At 37.6% G+C, this 23,823-nt stretch overlaps 1 protein-coding gene across 7 annotated transcripts in view; it reads left to right on the plus strand.

Moving 5' to 3' along the window:
* Positions 1-21,543, plus strand: part of LOC127618037 (pyridine nucleotide-disulfide oxidoreductase domain-containing protein 2-like) — a 37,458-nt gene extending 15,915 nt beyond the window's left edge. The window contains exons 2-18 of one of the 7 annotated variants that reach the window (XM_052090258.1): positions 6,688-6,761; positions 8,481-8,537; positions 9,900-9,980; positions 10,191-10,247; positions 11,077-11,268; positions 11,780-11,818; positions 11,900-12,025; positions 12,873-12,924; positions 15,450-15,540; positions 15,623-15,764; positions 17,226-17,330; positions 17,600-17,678; positions 17,858-17,891; positions 18,017-18,091; positions 18,196-18,298; positions 18,379-18,482; positions 21,239-21,543. In XM_052090258.1, the coding sequence (XP_051946218.1) occupies positions 6,688-6,761; positions 8,481-8,537; positions 9,900-9,980; positions 10,191-10,247; positions 11,077-11,268; positions 11,780-11,818; positions 11,900-12,025; positions 12,873-12,924; positions 15,450-15,540; positions 15,623-15,764; positions 17,226-17,330; positions 17,600-17,678; positions 17,858-17,891; positions 18,017-18,091; positions 18,196-18,298; positions 18,379-18,482; positions 21,239-21,365 (1,538 nt within the window). In that variant the 3' untranslated portion in view covers positions 21,366-21,543. Of the gene's footprint in view, positions 1-6,687; positions 6,762-8,480; positions 8,538-9,899; positions 9,981-10,190; positions 10,248-11,076; positions 11,269-11,779; positions 11,819-11,899; positions 12,026-12,872; positions 12,925-15,449; positions 15,541-15,622; positions 15,765-17,225; positions 17,331-17,599; positions 17,679-17,857; positions 17,892-18,016; positions 18,092-18,195; positions 18,299-18,378; positions 18,483-21,238 lie in introns of those variants that run through there. The other 6 variants (XM_052090259.1, XM_052090260.1, XM_052090261.1 and 3 more) reach the window with 6 other exon arrangements.
* Positions 21,544-23,823: the final 2,280 nt, after the last annotated feature.

The following is a 23,823-nucleotide window of genomic DNA, read 5'->3' on the forward strand; positions in this document are numbered from 1 at the left end:
AAGGTGTCATCCGTTGGTCCTGGCAGGCTCCTCTGTCTTACAGGCTCCATTTGGTTAGGGTGAGGGTGGGGTTAGGGCATGTGCTGCCCCCCAGGATCAAACCATAGCATCTTTGTACAAAGGGCATGCTTCAAGCATTAGGAATTACTAAGTGTACTCGAACTTGAAATCATGATTGTGCCTAGAGACTGCAATGGCAAGATGTACAGTGAAGAAGGTGATATATTTTGTCTGTTCTCACCCAAAACCAACTGGATCACTTCAAAATATATGGATAAACCACTGGAGTTTTATGGATAAATTTTATGCTGAATCTGTCTCCTTTTTGGAGCTTCAAAGATCTGTCTCCCATTCTCTTGCAATTTATGGACCTGCAGAGCTGAGATGTTCTTCTAAAAATCTTTGTTCAGAAGAAAGAAAGTCATACACATCTGGAATGGCATGATGGTGTGTAAATGATGAGAGAATTTTTATTTTTGGGTGAACTATCTCTTTAATGCTCTCTTTTCTTTTGTCTCCTGGCAGATGTTGCCGTTTTCATACACTCATAAAAATAATGGTTCTTCAGTGATTCTTTGCTGCACCTTATGTTATGTTATGCATAACAATCTTTTCTTGCCATAAACCATTTTTGATAAAAAAAAAAATTAATGGTGATGATATTCTTCATATCAACATATTATTTTCTGGGTTCTTTAAAAGTGCACTCAGTATTTTTTGTTTTTGTGTCATCTTGGACTGACACCTAGCTGCTTGGATGCAGCATCATTTAAAATCAATAGTTTTCATTTTCAGTTGTAGAAATGTAGTATTCACAGTCAGCAATAATTAATTTAATCAATTTGTGAAAGTGTCAAATAACGGTTACTGAGATTAAGCGAGTAGTATTCAGCTGGTCATGTGATTATAACGTGGCAGCCCACATGTACGGACCCTCTCCATGTAAAATAAAACCGCTTTTATAAGGTTATTGATATGAATGGAGTAGTTGTGATTTCCTACATATGCAAAATCACAATTCATGTCTTTAGGAGATAAAATCTAATAACCACAAAAAACAAATACTGAGTGCACCTTTAAAGCTCCTGCACATAGATGATTGTCTGCAGAACTAGAAAAGGTTAAGTTCTTTAAAAGGCTCATATAACTTTGGAACCTTTATTTCGAAGTGAACCATTGATTGCCATATTTTTTGGTGCATTGTCAAATTTTTTAAATTTTTTTTGGCAAATGTTGCCACTCCCTTTTATAATATGAAGTAGTAATAGTTTGTTTATGTTGTTTATAATGTTGGGTTGTACTGCGGTAAAATGTAAATATACACAAACAGATTTTGATAGTGTGATTTTCAGGCCTGGAAAAGTCATGGAGTTTAATAAAATCTTATTTTAATATGTAATAATAAATATATATATATATATATATATATATATATATATATATATATATATATATATATATTAGTTTTGCTCTTTGCTAATATGTTTCATTGGATATAAATGTATCTTTTTGATCTTTAAAAGACCTTATCCAGCAATCACAAATGACTCATGTGAACTCATGGAAATTCATTGGTCAAAAAGTGTGGGAACCCTGTTTGCATCTTTGCCTATCTACAGTCATGCTATCTACAGTTATGCTAAAGGATTCAGAGATCTTTTTTTCATGTGGGAGGTTGACTGAGTACTAGATAAACAATTTTGTTTACATTGTAACATTCCCCAAAAATGCACAATTGACTTCTGCTGTTGCATTCTGTTACTCAAGTATCTGCTTTGTGTAATCTGTATTACAAAACGAGATTGTTGCTACTGTTTTAACCAAATGGATACCGCATACTGACCTGATGGATTGAAAATACTAGCACTTGGGATAATTTGCATGGAATAGTTTGCATTATCCAAGGAAGACGTGACTTGCCTTGGGCCCCTGGCTTTGTTTGTACGTTACCAAGAGAAATCCGTTTTTGCGGATTGCCATTGTCACAAGATCACTACATTTTGAGACGAGACATTTAAAGGGAAGTGTGATGGCTAGTGCATCACTTCTCTGAAACCACAAGACAAACTCTCATCGCAGATCACTGTCTGCTCTCTTAGACAAAACAAAGTGTAGATTTTGCTCTTATCTGCATATGATTGAGATTCATGGTGTTTGTTTGGCTGTGGTTTCTGACTGAAGGCGAACTGTTCGTCTATGTGTTGTATTTGAACTCTTGTAGGTTATTAAGAATGCTATAATAGTTAATGGGAGTGGTTGAAGATGGGGAAATTGTGGTTTTCAGAGCGTCTAATGCAATCTTCCCTTCTGGAACAAGCAATCATGTAACAACCTCCTAAAGAGTCATAAAATCCATTGTCTTTCTGTCAATGAATGTCAATGTTTGGCTTAGCAATGCTGAACACCCCCCTCCCCCATTTCTTGCAGAATTTAGACATCAAATCACAAAGTTCTACACATTTCACATTCTTTGCATGTTCACTTAACTATTTTGGCTAATTTGATTATAATTTTTAGCTGCCAATAGTACTCTCAGCTTCATGTAACACATTTTACTTTTTAAAGGAATATTCTGGGTTCAATCGACAGCATTTGTGGCATAATGTTGAGTACCGCAGAAAAAATTGTTTACTCTTCCCTCCTTTTCCTTAAAAAAAAAGCAAAAGTCAAGGATACAGTGAGGCACTTACAATGGAAGTGAATGGGGCTGACAGTGTATGGTGACAATCACAGATAGTGATCTATACGACTCCAGCGGTTAAATTAATGTCTTCTAAAGCTATAAATTTTTTTAAGTATTTAACTTTTCATTTTTTAACTTCCGGTAAGCTTCACAAGAGGGAGTTCACGTGGTCTCTCGTGTGAGGTATTCGTGGTGCCATGATACAGATGGAGATGAAATGTGTTCAGATGAAGAAAGTAAGTTATACACACCTGGAATATCATGAGGGTGAATAAAGGATTAAATCATTTTCATTTTTGGGTGAACTGTACCTTTAAAATACTCACTATTTCAAAATTATTGTCACAATACATAAATAATATGCATGATTTTCGAGGGCGTGGCCACTACCTCATCGTCGTTACAATTGCATACTAACCTTTTCTGTGTAAAGTTATAACCAATGTTATGACATTGTTGCCATGACGATGTAACGTCAACAACCCGTAAAACCCTAAAATGACTGTAAAAATTACAATTTACAGCTCAAATAATGCATGAGTTTTAACAGAAGCATTAATGTGTGCTTTTATAACTTATAAGCTTCAAATTACTGCCTTTAAAATCTCCAAAAAGTTGCCCCATTCACTTCTGTTAGAAGTGCCTCACTGAAACCTCGGTTTTTGGTTTTATGAGAGAAAATAATTTTTTGTAGTAATCAACATTAAGCCATAAATGCTGTCAATTGAGCTCAATGTGTATTGAACTCAGTGTGAAAAATGTACAGGTGAAACTCGAAAAATTAGAATATCGTGCAAAAGTTAATTAATTTCAGTAATTCAACTTAAAAGGTGAAACTAATATATTATATAGACTCATTACAAGCAAAGTAAGATATTTCAAGCCTTTATTTGATATAATTTTGATGATTATGGCTTACAGCTTATGAAAACCCCAAATTCAGAATCTCAGAAAATTAGAATATTGTGAAAAGGTTCAGTATTGTAGGCTCAAAGTGTCACACTCTAATCAGCTAAACACCTGCAAAGGGTTCCTGAGCCTTTAAATGGTCTCCCAGTCTGGTTCAGTTGAATTCACAATCATGGGGAAGACTGCTGACCTGACAGTTGTGCAGAAAACCATCAATGACACCCTCCACAAGGAGGGAAAGCCTCAAAAGGTAATTGCAAAAGAAGTTGGATGTTCTCAAAGTGCTGTATCAAAGCACATTAATAGAAAGTTAAGTGGAAGGGAAAAGTGTGAAAGAAAAAGGTGCACAAGCAGCAGGGATGACCGTAGCCTGGAGAGGTTTGTCAGGAAAAGGCCATTCAAATGTGTGGGGGAGCTTCACAAGGAGTGGACTGAGGCTGGAGTTACTGCATCAAGAGCCACCACACACAGACGGGTCCTGGACATGGGCTTCAAATGTCAAACGTCTTACCTGGGCTAAAGAAAAAAAGAACTGGTCTGTTGCTCAGTGGTCCAAAGTCCTCTTTTCTGATGAGAGCAAATTTTGCATCTCATTTGGAAACCAAGGTCCCAGAGTCTGGAGGAAGAATGGAGAGGCACACAATCCAAGATGCTTGAAGTCCAGTGTGAAGTTTCCACAGTCTGTGTTGGTTTGGGGAGCCATGTCATCGGCTGGTGTTGGTCCACTGTGCTTTATTAAGTCCAGAGTCAACGCAGCCGTCTACCGGGACATTTTAGAGCACTTCATGCTTCCTTCAGCAGACAAGCTTTATGGAGATGCTGACTTCATTTTCAAGCAGGACTTGGCACCTGCCCACACTGCCAAAAGTACCAAAACCTGGTTCAATGGCCATGGTATTACTGTGCTTGATTGGCCAGCAAACTCGCCTGATCTGAACCCCATAGAGAATCTATGGGGCATTGCCAAGAGAAAGATGAGAGACATGAGACCAAACAATGCAGAAGAGCTGAAGGCCGCTATTGAAGCATCTTGGTCTTCCATAACACCTCAGCAGTGCCACAGGCTGATAGCATCCATGCCACGCCGCATTGAGGCAGTAATTAATGCAATAGGGGCCCAAACCAATTACTGAGTACATATGCATGATTATACTTTTCAGAGGGCCGACATTTCTGTATTTAAAATCCTTTTTTTTTATTGATTTCATGTAATATTCTAATTTTTTGAGATTCTGAATTTGGGGTTTTCATAAGCTGTAAGCCATAATCATCAAAATTATATCAAATAAAGGCTTGAAATATCTTACTTTGCTTGTAATGAGTCTATATAATATATTAGTTTCACCTTTTAAGTTGAATTACTGAAATTAATGAACTTTTGCACGATATTCTAATTTTTCGAGTTTCACCTGTATATTAGGACAGACAATGTATCCTCAAATGGAAATATTTTGACATGCTTTAGATTTTGATGCTTAAGGATGCAGATTGTGAAGTGTATTCCTCAAAGGCCAGGGCTTAATTAAGGATAAAACTATCACTGAGCAGTTAGTAATCAAATATAAGAAAATAAAGGTAGTCTAAAATATTAAAAGCTAAGATTAGCTGATGGCAGATTCCAAGATCATCGCTGTTGGGTGATCTTCACTGAAAGAGTGACTACTCACTATCAGGCTCAATTATTGCAGAATATTTTGTGGTGTTGAGTTTATGTGCGGCCCTGAAGCTTAGAGGAATGTCGGCAAGGTCTAAATTTATAATTACAAGGGAACTTTGGTCTAACTGACAACTGAATTGCAGCAGTGTATGGCTTTAGTTCCCATGTTTGTTGATTATTGGGGAGTATGTTTTTCTTTTTGCCGATTAACTCATGTTATCCAAGATTTGGAGTTTCTTGCACCCTGATGGAAAATCTATCCATTTTGAAGTTTATAAGAATTAAAGGGTGCATTCCATTTTGAAGTGTTTATTCGCATATGCTTTATTTATTTTAAATACTTGATAGATGTGGGGCTTAAAACTAATCGCCATTCAGAACTCACTTTTATGTCCTTTTTATTGGAAATTCTACTGTATGGCTTCCATGATTGTTCTCCCTTTGAATGTTGGAAAGTCACAAAAAGTTGTGACATTTATATTTTTGTGTGGAACATCAACTAATGAACTATGGGAAATTAGAAATGTTGGGATTTGTCCACATGCTTTAACAGAAAAGAGTGGCTTGAGTTGATTCTCATTCCTGCATCATTAAATACAATATATTTGACTCCTAAAAAAGTGAGCGAATGGTTGTCCACCGCTGGACTGCTTTAGTTAGCTTAAACTGGACTTTAATGGAGTCTGTTAATGGATGTATTTCACGCATCGAAAATAAGAACAATTTCCAGATGATTATTGATCTACAGTATATTGAAATTTTTTCAGATATAAATAGGGCTTGCACAATATTCTTTGTGTCACAAAGTATTTCTCAACACAACTTTGGTAAAGTGTGAACGACAGGGTGAATTAAAGGGGTCAAATACTGGACGCATCTGACGGATGACATGACACGTTATGAAATTTGAAGAAATGATTTTCCATGAAGGTACACACGGTGCCGCCCAGCTATGACTCCGCAGGCCACTTAATATTCTGAAGCGCCACTTGTGTAATTTTCCATTTTAATTCTCTTAAATCTCCGCCATTTCGAATCGTTCAGTTTGTGCAGCTGCACCAGTTTAATACATTAACCTATAAACTCATCATCATCACTTTCATTCTTGAAGAAGTACCTTGGTAACTTTTGTGTGTATGGTGACTAGATTCACAACTTTGGATTGCCACCTGCACTGCATCGCCGCATCCCTCAGTATCAAGTACAGAAAATGTTATATCACCCCCTTGTGGTCTCCCATAGCTACGATTACGCCAGACCACATGAAATGGAAGGCCAACTGACAATTCATTGGAAAGCACACAAATAGGTTTCTAAAATAAATGTTGGCTCAGTTAAATACAGTATATTGATGCCTTAAAAATGCATAGAGAAAATAAATTGCAGATCAATAATCTATATTTTTGATATTCCTAGTGTTTCTCCATCCTTTCCACAGGCTCCAATGATGAGATGCCAGAGGAGATGGACACAGGTGCCATTCCTGAGCAGAATGAAGACACACTCTCACAGGTAAAAGATCAGTTGTTATTTTCCTCCTTCAGCTCAATATATCAGCAAAATCCTGATATATCTTTAGAAAATCTGTTCCTATGTCTAACTGATGGAACATGGTAAATTATTGTCAGAAAATGTACACAATGATGTGATTCAGATAATTTAGCTACTATGGCTTATAGGAAGAACTGCAGGCAAACCAACTTGGCTATTCCTGCTTCTGCTGATCTGACTCGCCACACAAAACGAACTGTGTTGAGTGTAAAATAATGAAAAAAGATTAGAGAAAGATTGTCAAAATTAAAACAAAGTATTTGAACACTCACTGGTTGTCAAACTATGGAACATGTCCATAGGTAATGTGAATCATTATACCTGTGGTTGCTCTGCAGGGCACCTGTGTGAACTAAGAGGGACTTAGTTCATACATACACTTAAAATGAGCTTAAGAAGATTTGGTTAAACGTAATTGCATAAATGGCTAAAAAAAAAAAGTGGGCCACTGTAGGTATTGTTGTGGAAAATGTTGAAGATTCTTTCCCTCTTTGCAAGAAATCTCTCAGAGTCAGGGGGTTCCAGATGCCAAAGGTAAACGTTTATTGAGCAACCAATACACCTGAGAAGGCCAGCTCTCCATTCTGCCTTCACAGTTTCAAACTCTCAGCTTTAAACATTTCTGTTTTCTCCCCTTAGTCTATAAATCACTCAACCTGGTTATCTTCAACCAACGGGCTTGTATTTTACATCATTTCTGCTTGCCACAATTATTTCATAGGTCATCTGACTTCTTTCTAATGGTGGAATCCTAGCAACCTATATAATTTTTTAAAAAGTACATTTTATTTTTTAGAAATTGTACGTTCTAAAAAAACAAAATAATGTAATAATAACATAATGATCATCTTGCCTTAATGAGTGTCTGGTTTTTGCTCTTGAATATTGGCTGAGCATGTACCATACATCTGCTTTTCTCTCTAACTTATATATGCTTGTTAATACTTTTATTTCTAAGATTAATATTGAAAATATACCATAGTATCTTGGCCAATTTCTCTTTACAAAATCACTTCTGGTGTTTGTGTTTTCTGTTGTTGCATGAAGCCATGAACTGTATTTTCTGGCGATGCCTTAACATATACACTCACCTAAAGGATTATTAGGAACACCATACTAATACTGTGTTTGATCCCCTTTCGCCTTCAGAACTGCCTTAATTCTACGTGGCATTGATTCAACAAGGTGCTGAAAGCATTCTTTAGAAATGTTTGCTCATATTGATAGGATAGCATCTTGCAGTTGATGAAGATTTGTGGGATGCACATCCAGGGCACGAAGCTCCCGTTCCACCACATCCCAAAGATGCTCTATTGGGTTGAGATCTGGTGATTGTGGGGGCCATTTTAGTACAGTGAACTCATTGTCATGTTCAAGAAACCAATTTGAAATTATTCGAGCTTTGTGACATGGTGCATTATCCTGCTGGAAGAAGCCATCAGAGGATGGGTACATGGTGGCCATAAAGGGATGGACATGGTCAGAAACAATGCTCAGGTAGGCCGTGGCATTTAAACGATGCCCAATTGGCACTAAGGGGCCTAAAGTGTGCCAAGAAAACATCCCCCACACCATTACACCACCACCACCAGCATGCACAGTGGTAACAAGGCATGATGGATCCATGTTCTCATTCTGTTTACGCCAAATTCTGACTCTACCATCTGAATGTCTCAACAGAAATCGAGGCTCATCCGACCAGGCAACATTTTTCCAGTCTTCAACTGTCCAATTTTGGTGAGCTCTTGCAAATTGTAGCCTCTTTTTCCTATTTGTAGTGGAGATGAGTGGTACCGGTGGGGTCTTCTGCTGTTGTAGCCCATCCGCCTCAAGGTTGTGCGTGTTGTGGCTTCACAAATGCTTTGCTGCATACCTCGGTTGTAACGAGTGGTTATTTCAGGCAAAGTTGCTCTTCTATCAGCTTGAATCAGTCGGCCCATTCTCCTCTGACCTCTAGCATCAACAAGGCATTTTCAGCCCACAGGACTGCCGCACACTGGATGTTTTTCCCTTTTCACACAATTCTTTGTAAACCCTAGAAATGGTTGTGCGTGAAAATCCCAGTAACTGAGCAGATTGTGAAATACTCAGACCGGCCCGTCTGGCACCAACAACCATGCCACGCTCAAAATTGCTTAAATCACCTTTCTTTCCCATTCTGACATTCAGTTTGGAGTTCAGGAGATTGTCTTGACCAGGACCACACCCCTAAATGCATTGAAGCAACTGCCATGTGATTGGTTGATTAGATAATTGCATTAATGAGAAATTGAACAGGTGTTCCTAATAATCCTTTAGGTGAGTGTATGTTGGGTCAGGGTCAGATTGCTGTGCCCCAAGCAGAGATAGTCCCAGCTTGTTCTTTGCAGTTGCTTTTTTGTTCAAAGGAACTCAGTGTTTTATTTTCTGTGTGAATGTTTCTCAATCATGCAGAAAGTTTGAAATTTTGTCTTATCTCTCCATGATAGTGTTCATTCTTCCAGCAACATTTTGCATTAGTCAGTGTAAGACATGTGGTTACCCTGTGGGTTTTTGTGTCCTTTTTTAAGAATGTGGGTCTTGATTTAGATTTGAGTGCTCATAGGAAGAGTTACACTGGTGTGTTTGTTTTGATCCATTTATACATGATCAATCTGCCTATGAGTTTATAGAAGCCAAAGTTTTTCTGCAGTTGTTTTGTAACCCTTTTAAGCTTGTTTTTAGCACCCACAGTTAAAGCAAGCTTTCTCAAACAAGTACAATTCAATTCTTAAATGTTTTGTTCAGCCAAAAAGGACATTTCAGTCATGATTAACTTAACCTCATGCCATTCCAAACCTGTACTTCCTTGAAACATAAAAGAAGAAATGTCAAAGAATGTACTGGTTGCTCTTTTCAGTGCGTTTACAATAAATGGGGACTTTAGCGTTCAAGCTTCAAAAAAGATGCAAAAGTACTGTTAACGTATCTTAAAATTGGCCCATATGACTTGTCCACTGTAGTTCAAGTATTTTAAAGCCAAACAACCAAATTTGATTTTTTTTTTTAAAACCATATTTACTAAAAATCGCTTAAAATCCCTGTTTTATTTGTGCTTGTGTATGTGTGTGTGTGGTACAGGATGTGTTAATCGGTGAGGAGGGTCTCAGCGAGGAGGAGAAGGCCAGACGGAAAGCTGAGAGGCGAAAAGCCAAGAGGAAGGTAAGCGGAGCTCTTTGACATGCAGAGATAAACTTTAGCACACTAAACACAAGAATCAACAACCTTTAACCCACAGTTTATATTAAGGGCAAACTATTGTTGTTTGTTCTTGTTGTGCTTTGTAGTGAACAGAGCCCTAAAGAAGCCAGACTTTATTAAATACATAAGTTACTGCTAAAAACATTTATTTATATTTACGTATTATTTCAGCGTCAACGGCAGCGTAAGAAACTGGAGCGGGTTAAAAAGGATGAATGCACTGAGCAGGTAAATTTAAACTGGTTGTGAAACTGGTTTTCCACTGAGGATGGTATAAGCGGTAGACAGGATGCGTTTCATCTTTGCTGTTTTTAATATTTTTGTTTTAAACCTCTTTAAACTTGCTGTATTTCTGTGATTAATGCATTGTTAAGAAGGCAGATGATTCACCACATCACATCAATGTCAGTTTTAAAGCAATGGACTAATCAGAAGACATTTTTAAATAGATTGTACTAGGGATGGAATTTCGAGTAATTTTGTAACTTGAGTACTGAGTAAAAAAGCGATTAATCGATTAGTTGAAACTTAGAATTTCAAGTTTTATTGTTGCCCATGGCAGACAAAGGCAAAAGGAAAGTCAAATCACAATGTATGAGTAGTGTTTTTACTAGTCACATATTTAATGCTGAATGAGTACTCGATTAATGGACCTCTCGTGCACATCCATAGATTACACTAATACTATTTGGTATTGAAATACTCAAAACTATGTTTTAAGCAATGTTTCTCTATGTAGGTGACTCTCTACATTTTGAAACAGAGCCATTTTTGATTTTTACTTTTCCATCAGTATAACAAACAAAGCAAAACTCTAAATGTATCAGGTTTCATTCAAATCAAACATTAAATGGAAGAGTCACCTGTGGTCTTCTGGATCACATTTGATGGCCTCTGTAAACAGACTAAGAGCAAGCGAGTACTGGCCCTCCTGAACAAATCGGATCACATCTCCATCTCTGTGTTTTGTTATCTGTTTTATTTTGTTGCATAATAACTCAAGAATAGAATTGTAGCTCAGCCAAATACACTTTTAAAAAGGTGATTTGTCTTTCAGGGGGAGAAGAATGCCGGAGCTGAATCTGAACTCGAGGAGTCGGAGGATTCTGACCCAGAGGAGGTGGAAGAGATCAGCCTTTCAAAGGTAGAAGAGATGCCAGTGGCTCCTCAGAGTAGAAGTCATGCTGGACTTCCACTGGCTTCAGGAAACAAAAGCAACTGGCAGCCGGTGACTCGCTCTACTGAGGAGGTACAGAAACCCGCACAACCAAACAGTGAGAGCTGAAGGACTTCCACTGTTTACTTCTTGGATGTTTTATTTCTTAAAAGGAACAGTTGACTGAGAAATAACAATACTATCATTATTTACTTATCCTCATGTCATCTTGAAAATTGCAACAACAAAAAAAAAACACCATAAAAGTAGGCTGTATGACTACTATATGCTGTATTTCAAATCTTCTGAAGCAATACAATAGTTTTGTATGTCAAAATTCAAAATCACTCTGTGCCACAAGTTGGATGTTAATGATGTCAAACATCAACAAATTGTTCTTCTGTGTCTTGTAACCAAATTGCGCTTTATTTGAGGAATATTTATATGGTTTCAGAAGAATTTTAATAAAGTACTTTTATTGTGTTTCTATTTTATTTTATTATTGTCCTGTTTGGATCTTGACAGCCCCTGGTCGCAATGAATATTTAATGGATGTGGAGCTACATGGAGATTTATTAATAAATTCTCCTTTTGTGTTCCATAGAAAAAAGATAACAGCATACAGGTTTGGAACGACATGAGGGTGAGCAAATAATTACTTTCTGGTGAACATTTCCTTTAAATAGATAACATTAAATTCACTCTATTTGCTTATTTTTTTCAGGAACCAGAGTGGGATGTAAACAGTGCTTTTGTTGCCAATGCTGTCAGTCACATCCGTCCTAAAGCCAAGAGTAAAGGAGCTCAAAAGTCAAAAGAGAACAAAGAAAACGAGAGCAGGACAGGAGAAGTGAGTGTTTATTCTGTGGTCTGCAGTTTGTTACCTATAAGAGGCTCGCTTTCTTGTGTTGTAAAGGTGGAGCCCATGACTGCCGAAACTGGGCGTTGGGATTCTTAGGTATTAACTTTGTTCATAAATCTAGAGGTGGAGTGACTTTAGTCGTATATGGCAAGTTTTATTCCTTCAGTTTGTATTATCCCCAGTCATGATAAATTGCCTGTTTGCTTTCACCCAGTTCCTGACCAGAGATATAACAATACAAATATACATATGGTGGTAGCATGCACTTGAAAGGATAGTTGACCCAGTTCTGGTCATTCTCAGTCACCATGTAATTTCATTGCACAGAAAAAATTATAACACTGCAGATCATCTCTTATTGTGTTTATTGCCAATTCTGGGTGATCTATCCCTTTAAGGTTTAAAGTTCAGTGTATAGTTGCAGACCCTGGGACCTTATTTCTGGGTACTCAGTTTTTGGGCACACAGATTTTGAGCCAATCATCTGAGCCGTAAATGACATGTGACTGATCGCTCTGGAGCCACAGGAAATATGATGCCCTGACAAAGCTGATTGGCTGATGGCACTACAAGAATGTGCTCAGTTCACAGTAACAAAGTTCTTTGTTAGCAACAGGTAAAATTGAAGTGGTATGGTTTCGAAATGGTGTAATGTTTGCATAAGTGAAATGTTTATTCATGGTGTTGCTTCAGATGTGTTCCATTCACTGTTACAAACTAAAGAATGGTCAAAATAATAGAATTGGTATGCATGAGCATGCTACAGATGCAGTACTTAAAGATTACTGTTTGTTGAAAATAACAAATTATATCAATAATATGTCATTTCTTTTAGCAGGACATTGGTTTAGCAGATGCTGTAACTAAAAGAAGTGCCTTACTAGTAGGTGTGTAAATCTCTATCTCTCTGACACACACACACAGACACATCAATGTGTTTCCAGTCAGACTAGACAGTTTTTAAAGGTATACAGGTGAAACTCGAAAAATTTGAATATTGTGCAAAAGTTCATTAATTTCAGTAATTCAACTTAAAAGGTGAAACTAATATATTATATAGACTCATTACAAGCAAAGTAAGATATTTCAAGCCTTTATTTGATATAATTTTTATGATTATTGATTATTACAGCTTATGAAAACCCCAAATTCAGAAAATTAGAATATTACATGAAATCAATAAAAAAAGGATTTTAAATACAGAAATGTCGGCCCTCTGAAAAGTATAATCATGCATATGTACTCAGTACTTGGTTTGGGCCCCTTTTGCATTAATTACTGCCTCAATGCGGCGTGGCATGGATGCTATCAGCCTGTGGCACTGCTGAGGTGTTATGGAAGACCAAGATGCTTCAATAGCGGCCTTCAGCTCTTCTGCATTGTTTGGTCTCATGTCTCTCATCTTTCTCTTGGCTTTGCCCCATAGATTCTCTATGGGGTTCAGGTCAGGCGAGTTTGCTGGCCAATCAAGCACAGTAATACCATGGTCATTGAACCAGGTTTTGGTACTTTTGGCAGGTGCCAAGTCCTGCTGGAAAATGAAGTCAGCATCTCCATAAAGCTTGTCTGCTGAAGGAAGCATGAAGTGCTCTAAAATGTCCCGGTAGAGCGGCTGCGTTGACTCTGGACTTAATAAAGCACAGTGGACCAACACCAGCCGATGACATGGCTCCCCAAACCAACACAGACTGTGGAAACTTCACACTGGACTTCAAGCATCTTGGATTGTGTGCCTCTCCATTCTTCCTCCAGACTCTGGGACCTTGGTTTCCAAATGAGATGCAAAATTTGCTCTCATCAGAAAAGAGGACTTTGGACCACTGAGCAACAGACCAGTTCTTTTTTCTTTAGCCCAGGTAAGACGCTTCTGACGTTGTTTGTTGTTCAGGAGCGGCTTGACAAGAGGAATAAGACATTTGAAGCCTCAGTCCACTCCTTGTGAAGCTCCCCACACATTTGAATGGCCTTTTCCTGACAATCCTCTCCAGGCTCACGGTCATCCCTGCTGCTTGTGCAACTTTTTCTTCCACACTTTTCCCTTCCACTTAACTTTCTATTAATGTGCTTTGATACAGCACTTTGAGAACATCCAACTTCTTTTGCAATTACCTTTTGAGGCTTTCCCTCCTTGTGGAGGGTGTCAATGATGGTTTTCTGCACAACTGTCAGGTCAGCAGTCTTCCACATGATTGTGAATTCAACTGAACCAGACTGAGAGACCATTTAAAGGCTCAGGAACCCTTTGCAGGTGTTTTGGATTAATTAGCTGATTAGAGTGTGACACTTTGAGCCTACAATACTGAACCTTTTCACTGAGATTCTGAATTTGGGGTTTTCATAAGCTGTAAGCCATAATCATCAAAATTATATCAAATAAAGGCTTGAAATATCTTACTTTGCTTGTAATGAGTCTATATAATATATTAGTTTCACCTTTTAAGTTGAATTACTGAAATTAATGAACTTTTGCACAATATTCTAATTTTTCGAGTTTCACCTGTAGTTTAATCAAAAATGTACATTTTCTCACTCTCATGTTGTTCCAAATTTAAAAAAATATCCTGGCCGGTCATTCCTATATAACGAAAGTAGGACAATGACGTTTGAGTAGTTGTTCACCTTTGTGCAAAACTTGAATTTTTATTGTTATTTTAGTTAACTATTAGCAGTTATTTTAGTACAGATAAATATTTTTTTGCTGCACTAGAATGATAATTTCCTTGATAACTGCACTTATACTAAAACTAAAAAAAAGTTTTTCATTTGTTTGTAAAAAAAAAACATAGTAATGTATTGATTAGATATGTACGTATATCTGAGTGTAGTTGAGCCAAACCCAGGAGACACAGGAGAGATCATAGTTCCGATTAAAAGACATGATTTTGGTCAACTCCGTTATAACAAAATTTCTAGTAATAGATGAATGTATCAGCCAAGCCAATTAATCGGCTGATATTTTTCGATTATCTGCATTGGCCAAAAACAGTGACTTTGTCAGTGGTTTGTCAACACTTTCTGTTTTCAAGGTTTTTTCTTTTCAAGTATATATATGCACATTAGAGTAACTTTTGCTAAAACATGTTGTGTACATCTGATTTGCTGCTGTTAAATAGTATTATGTTTATCAGCATTTATATTAGCCATCCTGCTCTCTAGATATCGGTATCAGCCTCGGCCATTGAAAAAAACCATAGCAACCAACCATCAATTACTGCATTTTGTCTTTGCATGGCAGTATTTCTTTAACTGACTTTACAAAGTTTCACAGTAAAATGCATGCTTTTCCACTTTCACACCGTATCACATAATTTCATGGGTTTAGTCAATGCTATTCTGCAACATTATTCTGTACATATGCAGTCCTCTAAATTGGTCTCCTCAATATCTGAGTCTTTCTTTCTCTTCACGCCAGAAAAAGGGATCCGATTTGTTCAGGAGGGCCAGTACTCGCTTGCTCTTAGTCTGTTTACAGAGGCCATCAAATGTGATCCAGAAGACCACAGGTGACTCTTCCATTTAATATTTGATACATTTGGAGTTTTGCTTTGTTTGTTTTACTAATCCTCTTTGAATTGGGCATGGAAGGTTTTTTGGGAATCGCTCCTACTGTTACTGTTGTTTGGAGCATTACCCTTTGGCCTTAGCGGATGCTGAGAAGTCCATCCAGATGGCTCCTGATTGGCCCAAAGGCTATTACCGTAGGGGAAGTGCACTTATGGGGCTTAAGGTAAGACCCGAATAATCAAAAAGGTTTTTTTCTTCTTCTATTCCTTTCTGTGTATTGAATGGTTATGCATTCACTGGTATGTTTAGAGGTGGGCAATATAGTTTAATTTAAATTTTGATATTAATAATTTCTCTAATTAAATTTTGTTTCATTTACTCTGAGGAATCAATTTGATTAATGCAATTAAAATACAGCAAATAAATCTAGTTAAAAATAAACAAGGCACTTTTTTTTCACTAATTGAACTCCATAATAATATTTGATCTTTATTATTTAAATGCACCTAACAATGTACTGTTTTACTAAAACAAATGAAAAATAAGATTTTTGATTTCTGTAAACGAATCATCGAATATGTGTTTATATTCAATTCACAGCACTGATTCGCAAAAATGAATCACACTTACAGTTAGTTGCTACTGAAGTTTAAATTAGATGCAATATCAAAACATCTTTGTCTTAACACTCATAAACGCAAGTCAAGGAAGCATCACAAAACTAGTCTAATAACAAGAGTTCGACCGATAGTAGATTTTGCGTTACCTATATCTAAGGTGGTGAAAAGTGTAGATAACCGATTAATTGGCCGATAGTTTTAAAACTGATTTGTAGAATTTATTTTTTTATCTCCCCTTTTTCTCCCCAATTTGGAATTCCCAATGCGCTCTTAAGTCCTCGTGGTGGTGTAGTGACCACCTCAATCCGGGTGGTGGACGAATCTCAGTTGCCTCTGTATCTGAGACTATCAATCCGTGCAACTTATCACGTGGCTCGTTGAGCGCGTTACTGTGGAGAACTAGCTTCATGCTATTCTCCACGGCATCCACCCACAACTCACCACGCACCCCACCGAGAGTGAGAACCACATTATGGCGATTATGAGGAGGTTAACCCAATGTGACTCAAACCACCCTAGCAACTGGGCCAATTGGTTGCTTAGGAATCCTGACTGGAGTCACTCGGCACGCCCTGGATTCGAACTTGCAACTCCAGGTGTGGCAGTCAGCGTCTTTACTTGCTGAGCTACTCAGGGATTTATAGAATGTTAAACAAAATGTATTTTCTTACTATGACGGGCATAGGCACAGAGGCTACCTAAGTCCAAAATGAATAAAATCCCAGATACAGTTTATTGTGCAACCAAAATCCCAATAATAATGCATAACACAACTAGAAACAAGCCTGAAATACAGCTCTTATTTTGAAATGACGTAGACTTGGCTCCTTACGATTCTCTAAAATATCTACCAAATTAAGCTTTTTATAGTACTGTGTTGTGTGTGTTGTGTGTGTGTGTGTGTGTGTGTGTGTGTGTGTGTGTGTGTGTGTGTGTGTGTGTGTGTGTGTGTGTGTGTGTGTGTGTGTGTGTGTGTGTGTGTGTGTGTGTGTGTGTGTGTGTGTGTGTGTGTTGCCCAAACCTAAGTGTGTTTTTGTTATTTTATGAATTCTTGTGTGTGACAGAGGTACAGTGAAGCTGAGAAAGCCATGGAGCAGGTGCTAAATCTGGACAGAGATTGCGAAGAAGCCGTCAATGACCTCCTTTACTGTAAAGTGCAACAACTTACGGTAAATGAAAGAACAGGATCTCTCATGAAAAAAAGAACATGTCTGAGACAAAGGCTAAAAATACTTAGAGTCTGGACAGTACTGCACACTCAGCCGATATCTTCAATTTCACTTTCATCATTTTAAGTGAACTTCCTAAGAAGCAAAACAGTTTTCCCTCATTTAAAGATAATGACCGCACATCTAATGTAAATAAAGCAGAATACACGTTTAAACAGAGCATTTTCAGGCCTGTAATTGATAAATATTTTTCTTTATTTCTATATTAGGATGTAGGATATGATGAGGAACAGAGTATACAATTGTTGGAGAAATACAAGACAGTGCAGGCTGTTGTTGCAGCCAGGGGTAACTTCTTTTTCATTTCCTCTCCTTATTTATTATGTCAGCCACTTGAGGGCACTATTGCTTAATTCCCATCTCCTTGTTCAGAGACATGAATTTTGATAGATATAATTACCAGATTAGTTTAATTCTTATCTCTAATTTGTCATTGTTGTTGTTATGTTTAAATGGTTATTTTGCAGTATCAAATCAGGATTGTGCCTTACTTCAGCTAGGGTGAGTCATTTTATAGCTGATTTACATTTCAGGCTTTGCATTTTGCATAGTGTCTCTGAGAACAGTATCTTGTGTCCCTCTCATTCTATCTCTCCATATGTCTTTCTCTCGATCTTCCTATGAAGTCCTTGCAGTTCCCTCTGGGTGGGTAACGTAACCACAGAACTGACAGAGAAGCATCTGCAGGACCTTTTCAAAATGTGAGATCTGATGTGCAAGCCATGTCTGCATACAATAAAACAGTTGGAATGTTCTTCCTGTATTTTTCATGTTCTTGTGCTAACATTTGACATTTTTTCACCAGTTATGGAGAAATTGACAGCATTCGGGTTCTGCATGAACGTTTCTGTGCCTTTGTAAACTTTAAGAATGCTAACATGGCCTCCCGTGCAATGGAGAAACTCAACGTGAGTGATGTCTGCCTGTCTGTCGGTCATAATTAGTATTATATAATTCACCAAATGTATAATACTTTGTTTGTTCTCAGGGACACCTTATTGAGAATACCCGTCTAGTGGTTCGATATCCAGATAGACGGATTCAGAGAGCCCTGCCAACACCTGCCACTCAACAACCAGCAGGAGCTGCTGGGTAATTTAAATTCTGTGCTATTAATAAAGAACTGGGAAATGAACTAATAAATGGTGCTTGCTAATACAAGCATTACTATTGCTCATACTTTACTTTAGGGGATTGTTCTAATTCCTAATCCTATGTATTACACTTTTGCACGTTACTCCTCCTGCACCATTTGTGGAATGGACATGAATGATGCCTCAAAATCATGTGGCTTGTTAAGGAGAGCAATACTTTTCCAAGTGACCAGACTTGGGGATCTTTTTGGATTTTTGGATCTTTGAATGTTAAAACGGGTAAACAAAAAAAAAAATCCCAGACTTGCGTTGAAAGAGGAACCCCATGCAAGCATCAGTCAGACTTAATTTTAAAATGTATGTAAACTAGGGCTGTCGATTTAACACATTATTTTAGTGCAATTTAATTATATGAAAAACAAAGGGTTAAAAAAATTACGCAGATAATCCTGCCTCCCGATCCGTATGTACCATTGGAACAATTCAAGCTTGATGTGGCAGTAGGGGGCAGTCAGCTCCAGCTGTACAGGCAACACTTCTTGTCAAATCAACGAGAGCAACAGGCAGCACAACTTTCCACAGATGCACGTTTGCGTTGAAAGAAAGCTGGACCGATCACAACAGAATGCAGGGATTCTGAGATGCGTGTTTCAGCGTTTCAAACTACTATATTTAACTTGACACAGCATTCTAAAAACACAACGCTTATGACAAGAGATGCTGAAAACTAGTGAAACGTGGTGCACCAAAGTGGGACACTCCAAAAGTGTCCGTCTGATGCATGAGTACAGTTATATATTGTAGAAATGTTACTTGTCTGCTGCCACAATATACTGTATGTAAAAATGGTCTGAATTGTAATAATTAAAATCTATTATATTTGTAATTTTTTTAAATTATTATATTATGTTTAATTATCTTTATTTGGTGGCCTTTCTCTGTAAATATTTATAAATTTGACCCTTTATCGGCACATCATGTAATTAATTTGATTAAACATTTTTAATCAATTGAAATCCATAATGTACATGCTTTAGTTTTGCATGATTTACATGTCAGACTAACAGATCTAGATAATGCGACTGTCATTCGGCTTCATCCAGCATGTATACACATTAATCGGACCACAATTGGGCTTCGAAAGACGCAGGGTTGTATTAACATGGACATTAAAAACAACACAAAAGGTACAGGTATATTATTTGATAACACATTGTGTGCTTGGAGAGACAAATAAAGAACGTAGCTCGACTATGCAAAAACCCACTGTAGCTCATTTATAACTGCATGTAAACATACATGTTTCAGAAAAGGGACTCACCACATCAAGTGACTGCATATCGGCAATTATAAACAAACAACACAATTTGTAAGCTCTTTCACTGCACATACCTGCCATTCGCCATGATATCTGTTCATATGGGATACTGGCATGCTCCATCAACCATAACATAACGGGGGCAGTGGTGGCTCAGTGGTTGAGGCACAGGGTTACTGACCAGAAGGTTGGGGGTTCAAGCCCCAGCACCACCAAGATGCCACTGTTGGGCCCTTGAGTAAGGCACTTAACTCCAGGTTGCTCCAGGGGGATTGTCCCTGTAATAAGTGCATTTGGCAGTCGCTTTTGGATAAAAGCGTCTGCCAAATGCATAAATGTAAATGTAACATAACATTACCCACAACAAATCACTATGCAAAACACCACCTGCCCAAATATATGGGTGACAGAGGTGATGATAATTTGATATTACGTAAATGTCACCCCCTTGTGGTCTCCCAAAGCTATAACACCAGACTACATTAAAAGAAAGGCCTGTTGACTGTAAAAATGTTGGCCAATTTTAAAGGGATAGTTCACCCAAAAATGAAAATTCTCTCATTTACACACCCCAGGTGTGTATGACTTTATTTCTTCACCAGAACACTTTTGAAGAAAAATGCAAGTGAATGGAGATTTCTCATTTGAAGCTCCAAAAATCACAGACAGTCAGCAAAACCATCATTGATACGACAACAGCGGTTAAATTAATGTCTTCTAAAGCTTTACGATCACTTTTGGTGCGAATAAAAGTTGAATATTTAACCATAAACCATATTTAACTATAAACCATTGCTTCCATTAGGCTTCAGGAGAGGGTGGAGTCCAAGCGTTCTCTTGTGTGATGTATTCGCATTGCCATGATACTGATGTAATCTCATGTTCTCCTCTCGGTTGAGACATCCAGGATAAGCACAAACACACCATTGTGAGTAAAGAAACTGATAAATACAGATCTAAACCAAAACCGATCAAGCTACTGTACAGCGTTCCTCCTCCTCACTTGTAAACAGCGCTGGTCTTGCATGTGTGTCAGTTCTCACGTGTTTCAAATGCCAATGCGATTACGTCACACGTACATACCTCTCTTAACCGGAAGTGTGATTTAGAGTTAAAAACGAAGTGCTTGCATATTGATCTTTTTTGCACTAAAAGCTATCGTGGCACTTCAGAAGACTTTAACCGCTAGCTTCATTTCAATTATGTTTATGCTGACTGTCTGTGATTTTTGGAGAAAGGACATACTGAGCTAAGATATATTTCTATTTTTCTTCAAATGTGTTCTGGTGAAGATAATTTTCATTTTTGGGTGAACTATCCCTTTAACCTATAGATGCCTCAAAAACTAAAATAACATGCCATCAATAATCGAAGTATCGATATTGAATGACATTTAGACATTTACTTTTTTATATGTAACTTTGGATTACTTTCAGGCCTAGACGAAGAGGTACTATCAACGGAGATGAGTGTTATTTCTGGAGGACCACTGGCTGTCATTTTGGAGATAGGTGTCACTACAAGCACATTCCTGACCACAGAGGCAAAGACTGGCAACCTTGAGTGCACGCTAGCCTCCCCTTCTGTCTCACTCTGGAAGATGCCTGCATGACTGTAGGGGACTGTTATCTTCACTTTGATATTCTGTAGGTCAGGACCAGGATTGTGGATCAGAGTCTTGCGACAGTTCTTTCTTGCAGCATTATGAGTTCACTGTCAGACTCTGAATCTCACGGGGGGGGGGGGGATAAAGCAAATCAGACGGGGTTTCTTCCTGGGAAAAGTGTCTCTTATGAGGTTAGGTTTGGGTGGTGCAGAGCGCCAAAGCATCGCTACACCGCATTACTGGCTGCTGAGGTTTTTGGCCTCTCTTATTGTATGTTCTCTTCTCTTTTCCTGTGCCAACACTATCAAGCCAAAGAGGAGTCTGGTCTGACATTTGAGTTTCGATCTGAATGATTGAATTTTATTCTGCATTCTGATGTTAAAAACTCAAAATCCCTAGAAATGAGGATCAGAGAATCATACCAAAGAATAATATGCCATCTTTGGATTTTATGTTGAGAGAGAGAGTTGAAGAAAGTATTGAACTTCAATCTTGGAAAGTTAAATCAAGCCGTGTGTTTAACTTAATATCATTCATCTCAAATTCCACCATCTCACACACACTCCAGCTTTTCATTCTCTAGGTTTGTTGTCATTTTTAATTGAACTTCAGCTGTGATCCTAAATTCTCTAGAGCTGCCCCAACTGCAAGACCTTTGAGGGCATATCAGTATTGCAAAGGGTTAGAGCCTTTCAAATAATTTAAAGTCATTTTCACTTTTCCTTCTGTTTTTCACAATCTTGCACTTTACCACAACATCAGATGATGAACTTTGGTAAATGAAACTTAAACTACATGTAGTGTTCCTCGGCAGAAGAACGCAGCATTTCTTGAGGCAGAATGCTCCGTTCCTTGGCTGATCAGCATGTGTATGTTTTTTTCATAGAAGTTTGATCTTATGTTTATTACAGCAAGTCAGAATCATGTTGCAGCATGTATTAATGAGCTACATCATCTGTGGTATTTTTCTTATAGCTTTAAGGATATTCTATTTTGTATGTTAAAGGTATTTTCTAATGGTATGTCAGCACCATTTAGATATTATTTACGTTTATTTTTTAGAAGTATTTTTTTCACAAACAGATTTCAGCCATAAAAGTTGTCATTCTGCTGCATAAAATGCAGATATTGGTGTTTCTATATCATGCAAGCGCTCAGACGAAGGTGGAAGCTATTGAAACTCATGCCCTGGCTTTGACACTTTTCTGTCATCAGCACAAAATTGAACTAGGTGGCTTGTATTTTACATGTCTGTTGGGGGGTTTAACGGAAGAGAGGGAAATTGATTAATACTGGCCTTTAGTCTTCCACATCATTCCCCCTTTCTTGTAAAATAGTGTGCAAATCTTTGTTTCTATTAGTACAGTCAAGATAATGAGGATTTTTGCAAACAATGCTCTTTTTTTATTTTTATTTTAAAAAGCATTTGAAAAATCTTTGATGACCTCCGTATGTGGAGAAAGAAAGTTGGTTTCTGTTGCACTGTTTTATGGCACACACTTAACCAAAGAAACACTAATGTTATCTAGTGTACCACAGACAAACATATCTGCTATTATTTACAAATGTACATTACACTATTTTGGACATGTCCCCTCTCAGTTTTTAGATACGACTGCTTTGGTTTTATGCAGTCGATAGTCACACTTGTGCTTTTAGTTGTATTGCTCCCCATTTAGGGCATTGAAGGTGAAATCTTTTGGCTTTTTGAGACAGATTGCCCTAGAAACAATAATTTACCTGTCTACCCTTACCCTATCAGACAAGTTTTTTTAAGCATTAATATTTGACACTTTCGTGTATGCATTTGGTAGGTGCTTTTATCCAAAGCGATTTGCAGTGCGTTCAAGTTTGAACTATCAAGATCAAGGTCGATTCCCACATGTTGGTAAGATATGTAAGTCGCTTTGGATAAACGCGTCTGCCAAATGCATACCTGTAATATTTAAACTGAGATTTCCCGTTAACGAGGTGACTTTTAGTTTAGGCTACGAATTAAGGGATAACTAAATAATACTGCTTAAGTCTTTTACTTTAAGAGAACGGTAATATGTCCAGAGAAATTTCACTTTTTATGTGTGTGCTTCGTTAATTTGGAATTGATGCATAAAGCAGAGATCTTTGATTCTTCTTTTCAGCTTTATGGAAATGCATGTATTTTCATATTAATTATTTGTATTATTATTTTGTTTGGAGTCTGACAACACCAATAATTCCTCACTGCTGTGGTGCAGAAAACGCACTTACTTCAACCATGCATTAAATTACATTACATTTATTGCCTATGGAGAGGACCCTTTGTGTCATTTTGCTTGAATGTGTTAAATTCTTAATTTTGCATTTTGGAATATGGATTGAAGCAAACTTTTTGCTCTCTTCCATATTCTGTTAAAGTTTTCTTTGTAATTCTTTTTT

The sequence above is a fragment of the Xyrauchen texanus genome, chromosome 24 (genome assembly GCF_025860055.1).
Source record: "Xyrauchen texanus isolate HMW12.3.18 chromosome 24, RBS_HiC_50CHRs, whole genome shotgun sequence".
NCBI classification, from domain to species: Eukaryota; Metazoa; Chordata; class Actinopteri; order Cypriniformes; family Catostomidae; genus Xyrauchen; species Xyrauchen texanus.